At 38.3% G+C, this 10,369-nt stretch overlaps 2 protein-coding genes across 3 annotated transcripts; both read right to left on the bottom strand.

Moving 5' to 3' along the window:
• Positions 1-508: 508 nt before the first annotated feature.
• On the bottom strand, positions 509-3,397 carry LOC111611128 (TSC22 domain family protein 4-like). 2 transcript variants are annotated; one of them, XM_023346807.1, is made up of 3 exons: positions 2,634-3,397; positions 2,135-2,180; positions 509-1,797 (listed from the first exon to the last, which is right to left on the bottom strand). In XM_023346807.1, the coding sequence occupies exons 1-3, from the start codon at positions 3,086-3,088 to the stop codon at positions 1,627-1,629; spliced, it is 672 nt and encodes a 223-aa protein (XP_023202575.1). In that variant the 5' UTR covers positions 3,089-3,397; the 3' UTR covers positions 509-1,626. The 2 variants fall into 2 exon arrangements, with proteins under 2 accessions (XP_023202575.1, XP_023202576.1); XM_023346808.1 differs by having other exon boundaries at positions 2,712-3,397.
• Positions 3,398-4,478: 1,081 nt separating this feature from the next.
• LOC111611125 lies at positions 4,479-9,131 on the bottom strand. The gene is made up of 10 exons (XM_023346791.1): positions 9,015-9,131; positions 8,714-8,749; positions 8,201-8,476; positions 7,827-8,105; positions 7,110-7,379; positions 6,828-6,902; positions 5,661-5,774; positions 5,411-5,503; positions 5,259-5,309; positions 4,479-4,759 (listed from the first exon to the last, which is right to left on the bottom strand). The coding sequence occupies exons 1-10, from the start codon at positions 9,064-9,066 to the stop codon at positions 4,716-4,718; spliced, it is 1,290 nt and encodes a 429-aa protein (XP_023202559.1). The 5' UTR covers positions 9,067-9,131; the 3' UTR covers positions 4,479-4,715.
• Between the last annotated feature and the right edge of the window lie 1,238 nt (positions 9,132-10,369).

The raw sequence follows: 10,369 nt of genomic DNA, 5'->3' as shown, positions 1-10,369 counted from the left end.
TTTTTTTTTTTCTTCAAAATAAAACTGCAGAACTAGATATCTGTGTTGTTTAATGAGTTAGAATATCAAAATATCTCATTTAAATATCAGAAGTGTATGAGTTTTAAAAAGCGACAATTTCTAAATACACTGAGTAGTGTTCGTGACACAAATGTTGATGAATGAGATTCAATCTGGATAATCCCACACTACTTTAATTACTTTGAGTTTGATCTTTCACTGACAAATCTCTTCTTGCTTGTTTTCACTGGAGCTCAGAGTCATTCAAAAATCAAAGCTCAAGAAACATTTTCTGAGTTAAATTTGTGTAATAACTTGATATAAAATCACGACATCCTCTATAGTTTTCATTATGTAAACTCCAGACCATTTGATAATATTTCCGGATCACCAATTAGTGTTTGGTAAGTCACAGAGAGGCAAAACTTGTTACTTGAATTACTGATAATTACAAAATCACAGAAGATTATCAAAAAAACCACAAAAAAAAACCAAACACAACCCAGCTGGATAATTATACCTCATTAATTTATTTATATATTATTGTTCATCATAATCATTGTCATTCTAGCAGCAGCAACAAGTCCTGATGTCAAAATGTGAGTCTGTCAAACATGTTACCATGACAACACAGTCGGTTTAGCAGCAAGCACTCACTCAGGTGTGTGAACTTTCCCCCTGTGTTACTACATGGGCGTTGTAAGCAAAACAATTGACATGCAATTATTAAAAACAGTATATTAAGTTTCAGAGTTTCTGGTTTCTCTGTCAATTTTAGGTTTGTTTGATTTCACTGAGTCATGAGAATTTCATAAACAAGTCGATTGGAAAGCAAATCTAAAGAATGCAGAAAAAGTTTGTTACTTGGTAGCTGTAGGTTGGTCTTCGATTCACCTTGAAATGGATACGTTTTTGTCAAGAGACGGTTCAGACTTTTTTTAAGTCAGGTTCTGTGACGTTTATCTGCTCTGGACAGATGTTGCATTGCTCTGAGTTTGCAGAACGACCAAGAGAACGTCAGATTAGAGGAAGTCATATCAATTTGAGCCAGTTATAACAATCATGCTGAAAATTAAAATGGTTGTAAATGTAGGAAGAAGCATAGTATTAGTGGTTATTAACCCTGTGTTGCATTACCCTGTTGTAAAGTTTGTTGCAGTTTTGCACTGTATTCGTGTCAACACACAAAAATTATGTGTGCCATGAATTATCAGAACATTGTGTTAATCTAATTCTGGCAAAAGTAGAGTGAACATTTGGATTTAGATTTGAGGACAAGCTGCACAATGACATAAGACATAGTATGTCCAGGCAACGCTAAGACCCTTTAGAGATTACTGTTCTTTCCTCATTTACAAATTCCAGCTGATCTTCACATTAAGCAATGAATGTATCAGTGAAAGTGCAGAAAGTTCAAATTTGATATTGTAGCATTGTATTGCACTAGCATACCAGTTTAATATCAGCTGAAACGTGGACTAGCCTGTTAGCCTTCCATCGCCAGAATATGTTTTCAGTTTTTTACTGCATGACATTTTCTGCTTCAGACAAGGAAACTGTTACTGCCCAATTAATTTCAGACTGTATGTGTCTGAGAGGAGAACACTGAGATTGTCCATGAGAATATTACTGAGAGATTCTGTGTCCTGTTGGCGAGTAGATGTTGTGGGTCAGCGTTCTCAGGATGTGGTTTTCTCTCTCCAGCTGCTGGTTCCTCTCCTGCAGTTCTCTCAGCTGTTCTCGTAAAAGCTCCACCTCTTCACTCACCACCAGCATCAGATGACTCTTTACCAGATCCTGAGGAGACACGCAGAAACAGATGTGCAAATTTAGGGAAAGGTGAAAAGAAGTAAAAAATATACACATATATAATTAAAAAAGGGGGATTGGCAAGTGAAGACTGAAAGAGAGGTAAAAAATAAAAAAAGTTAGCATTTTGTTTCCCAAATGTTACACGAAGTGTCAATCTGCATCTACCAACAGAGGGTGCTGCTTGAACATCACTCAGTTAGTGTAATAGTTTATGACTACAGCCGTTATACCGGACTCAGCAAAGCAAATCAGTTAAGTGTAGCTTTTGAGGTAAAATTCAAACCGGTGGCAAACGGGTCGAATCAAAAACAGGAAGACTTACCATTGCCTGCTCAATTTTACCATCAATGCCCAAAAGACTGGAAGAACTGCAAGTAGATGCACAGGTGAAACAGGTACAGGCAAGGTGAACAGGAGTGACAAAGTAATAGATGGATAGGACCCGACCAGGCCTAAAGTACTGATCAGAAGTTACTTAATATGGAGATAGATGTCGTATAAATTTGAGATTTTCATTATGCATGTGAGTTGTTCTCCTTTGAGGTAAAGTGATCATACAAAATGCATCGTCAGCTTTTCAAATAACACAATTTGAATCAAATTAAAACTTATTGTGGATTTTCATGAAGTCATATGGTAGATGGCTTCTTGTGCCCCAATAATCAGCAACAAAACAAAGATGTTGAATTACATAGTCTTTGCCAATAATGGTAATCAATTTAACATCGATAAATAATGAATATGCATATGCACTTTAGTCTAAACATGTTCAACCCCTCGTAAATTTGCTGTTACCTTCACCATTTGATCCCCACGGTTACCTGTGGTAAAACAGCAGTAGTGACATCATGGTTAAATCGGAACCTCGCCCATTGGGCGTAGCTCTAGCAGGAACTGACCGATGAGGACAGGCTGCAGGAAGCAGAGGATTCTGGGAGACTGAGGCAGTCGGAGCTACTGAGACGATGTGTGATCTTGGTATACTGGAGGGCCGTTGCCGAGTTTCTGCAGCTGAATGCGCTCTGGAGGGTGGAGTCAGAGATCTGTGGTGGGTTGTTGCTGAGGCGCGCGGCCAGGACTCCCTGATTGCCGAAGCCTGGCCTTTGGCCTTCTTATGCTCCCGCAGCACAACAGCTGCCTGTGGTTGCCTAGCAACAAGTTGCAGAGACCTGAGAGGTAGTGGAGGGGTCGAAGAAGGATAGCGCTGAGAATGATTATGAGAGGCAGCGTCAGAGAGCACAGAGGATGACTTCTTCTTCTTTACGCTCATGGACATCTTCTGTCAGTCATTGGCCTCTAGCAGCAGGTCTCACCAATCAGGACCCAGCTACATTGCTTTCCAGTCAGTTTAAAAATAGTCCAGATAATCAAAGTCCTTGCAGTGAAGTAAGCATTCAATCAGACAAGTGCTTACCCATAGAGTGGTATTTAAAGCCAGAGCAAGTTTTTTTTCTTATTGTTGAGTCTTCATCATAATGCCATCATCAACTCTTGGCCTCTTTTCAGAGGCTGATTGGCAAGACACTCATTTAGAACCAGCTGGTCATCTCAGGATATCCAGATGTTGACTTCAGACTGAAACTCTTTGGAGTGTCTTTCTTCCAACAGGACTTTCTGTCCCACTCCCACTCAGTCTGGTCTCCGGTTGGCCGTTGCCTCATTCCAGCCCCTTCCCACTCATTGTTTCAGCCAATCAGAGGGCTGCAGAGGCATTATGCTCTGCCTACACACACAGACAGAGCCTCATTCATTCAGTCAGTCAGTCAGAGCACGATATTTTGTCAGCTCAGTCAATGCTTCGGACTGTTACAAAATCAAATCTTTAGGGTTTGTCTTTATCTGATTCAAACAAAGGCATGTACACATCAGCAACCTTCAGTCCGAGCCAATCAGAGAACCGTTGTCCAGGGTTTGCACTTTGGTCTGTAATACTTCTGCACAACACAACACAATATGGTGAAACCCATTGTGACAGCGCTTATTTTAAAAAATATCATGATGCTTACCTCTTGTACTACAACAGTACAAGAGGTAAGCAGGTAAAATACTTTCCAATGCGTTCGTCTGTGAAATCAGGTTGAGCATGACCCCAGGCCTAGGGGTAAATAATCAGAGATAAACTGAAGTTTTGTTTTTGTTTTTTTAATAGAAAAACCTACAGGATTATTGACCGTGAGAAAGTAAAGAAAGAGTCAACGCTAGCTACATAGAAATGTGCATGGAGATCACCCAACTTGGAAGGATATAAAGAAATTAGTTAGTGACCAGATGGTCAAAATAAGTATTGGCTCGTTCACCTGTCTGACTTTGAGGGTATCTTGAGTTTGTCCTTCCTGATCAAGTTTTCATTCCTGCTGCAAACTTAAATAAAATGAGTTCTTATCCAATCCTATGTATCGGACCCTGATCAAGATTTTTTGTGTCTCCTTGTGTTTATGCCTGCCTTATTCCCACTGAGCTGATTTAGTTTTGTGTGCAAAGCTGTAAAGCAGGCCCTCCACATAACTTGATATTAGTGGTCTCAAACTTTTACAATGGTGTTTACACAGACAAACAGAGTGCTGCCGTTCTGTCTGTGTTGTGACCACGTCATGTGATCGTCTCCGGGCTGTAAGTGTAGGCAGAGAGGTCAAGAAATCAACTGCAGTACCAGTCATTTACTTTAATGACATTTAAAGCAAAGCATTGCATTTATAAAGCAGGGGGAAACAGGAGGAGGAGGTTGTTATTCAAAGACAAAATTATATGATTTGTCTTCCATTTCTAGTTTCCATTTTCATAAGCAATACATTAGTGAATGATCAATTACATAAGCTTGTTTTCTAAGTAATTTTATGAGTGGTGATTAAATTACACACAGATTACGTAGGTCTTTATTGAAGCTGAAAGATGTCTTGGTGATTTTAAAGGACAGCAGATGTTTGCGCCTCTCCTCTTTCTTCTGGACCTGAAACACACCAAAGTAAGTTGCTACGGACACAATAAACAAATAGGATGGATAAAGTAAAGGAAATAACCAAAATATCTCAACTAAAATATTAAAAGCATTTACACAGTTAAACTATCAGTGTTACCCTGCAGAAATATTTGCAGGTAATTCTGCTATAATTACTGGAATCTATCATTTGAATTCAGTTTAGTTCAATACTGGACTAAACTCCCACTTGGCAATGAGTTTGAAATGGTTCAGTAGCTATATTACACTGTTTTGATGTATCATTATTATTAGCATCTTTAATTGAAAAGTGATATGTGTATATATATATATACATATATATATATACAGTATATGTGTATACTGCTTATAATGCATCATTTCATCTGATCACAAGATGCAGCACTGTGGTCTCCTTCTCCTGAAATATTGATGTAACATTTATGCACATCAGGCAGTCATGATGTTACATTTGCTAATATTTCTACATGAACCAAGATGTATACTGTACCAGTGTCAAGATTTCTGCTTGGGCGGATGGATTCATAGATAGCTATGTCGCCTACAGGGTAAAATCAGGATCTTTAGCATAATGGAGAAAAATGTATATATTTCTGGACAGCAAACAACAGCCATGTTTTAAATTCATTATTCAGGCCTGACCATGGGTAAGATGACTGTAAGGACTGTCTGGATCCGGGTCGGTTCTTTGTTTTTCACCAGAGGCTCGATTGGATTCCAAATGTGAGGAAAGCTCTGGAGATCGAACAGGAACAGAACGTACAGTATGTGTTTATTATGTTAAAATTATTCTTCAAAATTAAGGAATTCAGAATGATGTTACACGGATCTGTCTTGGCGACACTGAGATCATGAAATATGGATTTGGGATTATTAATTTTAAAATTCTTACCTTTGATTTTTCTGAGCAAAATTATTAACAGCAAAACCAGACTTCCACAGAGTAGGAGATTTCCACAAACCATCCCCGTCATAAGTGGAGAAGTTTCAGGTGAGCCGCTTCCCTCTGTAATAACACGTCACCTATTAACACTGGTGCTGTATGGGCCCCATGACAAAACATCAAACTGGGCTCCATTCGCCACACCTGTCAACACATTTCTATCCTTTAATTGACTCATCAAAAGCTTTACATTATTAACTTTAAACACTTGCAACTGTCTCGCTGCCTTTAGTCCAGTGCTGATATACTAGCACAATATTTACTGCTAGTAAACTATACATGCACAGGGCAAGATTAAATTCAGATGTAAGAAATTTACTAAAGGCCATATCTTACTTTCTATTTTACATTGCAAACATTCAAAAAATCTCCAAACATTCTTGAAATATAAAATAAAAGACACTTAAATACACATTTATAACTATGCAACATTTACATTACAACAGACCGATGATAAAAAAAAACCCTATTTACATCTGATTGAGCTTTTCCCATAACTTTTTTATGTGCATGAGGCAAAATGGTTTGCTGTTATTAAAATGATAGAAAACATTGCTTTGAATGCACCAAGTTAAATAAGGCTGCATGGAGTCAGATTTCTGTGTTTTAGATTTAGATGATTTACCCATGTATTTACCCATGGTGCTTTGTGGTTAGTTATTGACGACTGTCTGCGCTTTCTTGTGGCAATTCAAAGCTGACATGTAGCTGTGGAAATTTTCACGCAACATTTATTGGTACACATGACGAAGTGTGTGAAACACAACGTCGCAACGGTTTTGTGCGTGCACTACGTTTACACATGACGTCCCAGGTCACTGATTCAATTCAATTCAATCTAAACAGAATATTTAAACTGGAACATTTTGACACGGTGAGTAAATTACAAGTAAGCTCAGATGGCACGCTCGCTCGTTTCCAAATGTCCAGCCTTCAGGCAAGAAGGTTTTATTTTAATCACCATTATTTTATAATGTCTTGTTTGAATTTCTGTCAATAGCAAATATTCCAGTTTTATTGTGTAATGGTAAAAACAACAAAAGAGAGAAAAATTTCTGAATCACCTTTGCACTGATGCTAATTGGCATGTCCTTAGCTACGCATGACGTTGCTCACCTTTTTCACATGGTGGACGAGTTACCCTGGTAGGAGGAGTTGGGCCTGCTGCTGACTCTGACTCCTCTGTTGTTGCTTGTGGTAAAAGTCACAGGGAAAATTACTTCAAGAACAATAAAACCACTTTCACGGACATGTATATTCTACTAACTTTCCCACCGTATACAGTGCAAAATTGAGATAATACAATCACTATCACGTTTTTTTTTTTTTTTTGTGCCTGAATTAACTAAGTACAACTGGATTCATGAAGTTGTTTGCATACGCTAAATGGAAACTCACGGTTTGTGCCGACTTTCAGTGGCTCACTGAACTCTGTGTAGTAAACTGGCTCTCCTCTTCCTCCTCTGCACCAGTAGAGTCCTCTCTGGGAGACAACGATTTGTCTGTTGCTCACAGTAGCATCCTCTCCCGGCATGATTTCAGAGGGTATTTCACCCAAATACCAGAAGTATTTCCAGGTAGAGGGTGATGTATTCACAGAGCAGGTCAGAGTCCAAACTCCATCCCAACGAAACAAGGCAACATTTAGTGTTGCTTTTGGTTTGCTTGCTGTTAATGTCGGAGAAATATATAGTTAAAAAAGTGGCATGAAACTTTTTAATTTAAAAGTTTCAATTGCATATTATAAATATAAACATTTTTTTTTACATTTTACATTCAAAAAAGTTACCACTGAAGCATAGTTTCACTAGCAACATCCATCCTCAGTCGTAGGATCAAAAGGTCACTAGTAATAGTAATATCTATTACGATGTCACATAGGGAAAATAACGTTTCTCCTTGTAATCAATTAAGGCATCATTAGAAAATTACTTATAAACTCAATGTTTTCCTCCTTTTTTGTCTTTTTGACAACCAACTGCAAATTATTTCTGTATTTTCAATATCATAACCTACATAATCAGACCCAAATCAAGGAGAGTGAGCAGGAGTTTTAGATTTATTATTTAAATGGATAAACAATAACTCAAAGTAAATGGGAAAAAAAAGCCTTACAAAGCACAGTCAATCTGATGGGATAGCTCCACGTTGTGGGACGCAAGTCCATCTTCTGTTTCCCTCTGCACCAGTAGTCACCATCACTGGAAACGGAGGTATAGAAGACCCAGTCTTCAGTGCTTTTCACTGGTTTTTCCGAGCTCGTCGTTTTCCATTCGTATTCCCACTGAGTGCCGTCACCATCCGAGATGACACACGTCAGACTCATCCTCTCTCCGGTAAATATTTTGATCCAGCTGGGATTTAGTGTTATCCTTGCTGCCTTGGAAGGTGTGTCTAAAGGTATAAAACATGAATTACTGACAAGAATTCAAGGTGGAAGTTGATTTTGTATGTGACGCACGCATTGTTTTATGGACAAAACACTTAACTTATTATGTCGATCGTAACTGTGTTGCTGTCCTCTGTGAAAACAACTGGATCTCCTCTTCCTCCTCTGCAGTAGTAGATGCCTTCTTCTGAAACAGTAATATTCTGTTCTGCTGTTCCACTTTGTATCATGAAAGATTTAGAATATTCTGATGTTTGTTTTTTGAACCAGTAGTATCTCCAGTCTGCAGACGCGTCCACAGAGCAGGTCAGGGTCACACTGCCACCCGCTGGTGTCTCCCTGCTGTCCGCTCTGAGTGAGGCCTGAAGGACCTTTGCTGTTCAGTTGGCAAACGAAGAAAATAAATACGTAAAATTTTACCTTTTTACCTGAGGTATGTTTCTAAGTGCTATTTTCCATGTTCCAACAAATTGTTTATTTTAAAATGTCATTCTTTTTCAGACTCAGATTTCTGGTTTCCTTTATGTTCTGGCCATTCGAGAACTAAACATTTACCCACTTCCATGTTAAATGATGAATAAACTGAGAGCTAAATGCAAAGGTCAGCGCTTACCTTGGACAGATCCACAGTCGATGAATGGACCAAACACTTAAGAAAAAAGAAAAAGAAAATGTAGGACTAAGTCAAAATTAAACCAAAAAGAATATGGGTTTCTTATTATATGCTTGATATTCATATAAACATTTTTGAATTTGAAAATTGCTCCAGTTTTGTTTCACATTTTTCAAACATATTGTTGATACATCAAGACTTCTTGCAAAGAAAAAATAGTGTCCCTTTTAAAGTGATGCAAAATAAAATATTTTTTTTTTACCAAGATGCATAAAGAAAGCAAAAACTAGCTTTTACTCACAAGTTAGGAAGAGTGCGGATAACAAAGTCGGTACCATCCTAAAACCTTGCATTGAAGTGCTGCTGTTTTTGTCCGACAAATAAACACTCTGCTACTTGGGGACAGTTTTTATGTCAGAATGACACCAGCGATATCCCGGTATCTGCCTCCAATGACTTCATTTGTCTTATAAAGAAACTGTGAACCACAGACTTAATTTTAACACCAAGCTCTTCACACATTTTGCAGCTCCTGTGAGTCAGTCTGGAAAATCAGCAGTAATAGTAACAGTAAACATATCCCCCTCGCATGCTTGTACGTTTTGCATAAACTTTGTGCATGAGCTGAATGAAGTTGATGAAAAACTTAAACACAGTGCATTGACTTCATAATTATTAGTGTTGCCTCAATCTATTTCATTCTGCATTAGAGGTGCCGAGAGGTGCGCGTGAGATCAAACCTTTAAATAGACCCAAATTCAGCTCTGAGAAGTTAACACCTTTTAGGCTATTGATACTGTCAAGCCATGACACATAAATTGGAGCAAAGCGAGTCGGACTCTCTGCTATTGTTTGTTCTCAAGATTGTGGTCATTTAGACTGCACACCAAAGTTGACACAATCTAACACCTGCTGCACAAAGAACATTTATCTGGCTGTATGTGGAAATGTGGTTGAAGACATCATCATGATCTCATCTGGCGTTTCACACTTGGCCATTATTTCTGTTTTGTTTCAAGCCTAAATTTAATCTGACTTTGCAGCTTACTTTGAGGACACTAGTATCCTCAACTTAGCATGTTAAGTAGCTGGTGGAGAGTCAGAGACAAAGTGGATTATTGCTTTAATATTCTTAAAATGTTTCATTCAGAAAGCATCACTAAAAAGACTGGGACCTAATTACCTCCTTTAAAAGAAATCTGCTTTTCCAGATGGCTTATCTAATATGCTCATAACACAGCATGGCCTGCTCTGAAACCATGCTCAGTTAAATAGTTTTTCGGTTTAGCCATGAAAAATTGCCAACATCCGACGGTTTTAGGGACTTTTTCCCATTTGTGCTCGCCACCAGCCACCAGATGGGAGTGTACATCAAAATGTTTCTTGAATATCTGATAAGTGGAGCGTATAACACAAGAAGGCTCATGTCTTTGGTCCCATGAAAACTCAAGTAAAACTTTTCAAAGTATCAACCTTTGTGTTTTGAAAGAACCATGTTTTTGACTGCAGCTAAATGAGACACTTATGATGTCATTGCCATGTGACTCCAGCCAGTAGATAAGATTCCTGATGATGACAAAGCCATATAGACTTAGATACAAAGCAGGTGAAAGATTTCATAAGACTGTGTTTTTTAATGCATAGAAACTGTTCAGT

The sequence above is a fragment of the Xiphophorus maculatus genome, chromosome 14 (assembly GCF_002775205.1).
Source record: "Xiphophorus maculatus strain JP 163 A chromosome 14, X_maculatus-5.0-male, whole genome shotgun sequence".
Taxonomy (NCBI): Eukaryota; Metazoa; Chordata; class Actinopteri; order Cyprinodontiformes; family Poeciliidae; genus Xiphophorus; species Xiphophorus maculatus.
Note: the sequence above shows the minus strand (reverse complement) of the source record. Positions and strands in the feature narration are given on the sequence as shown.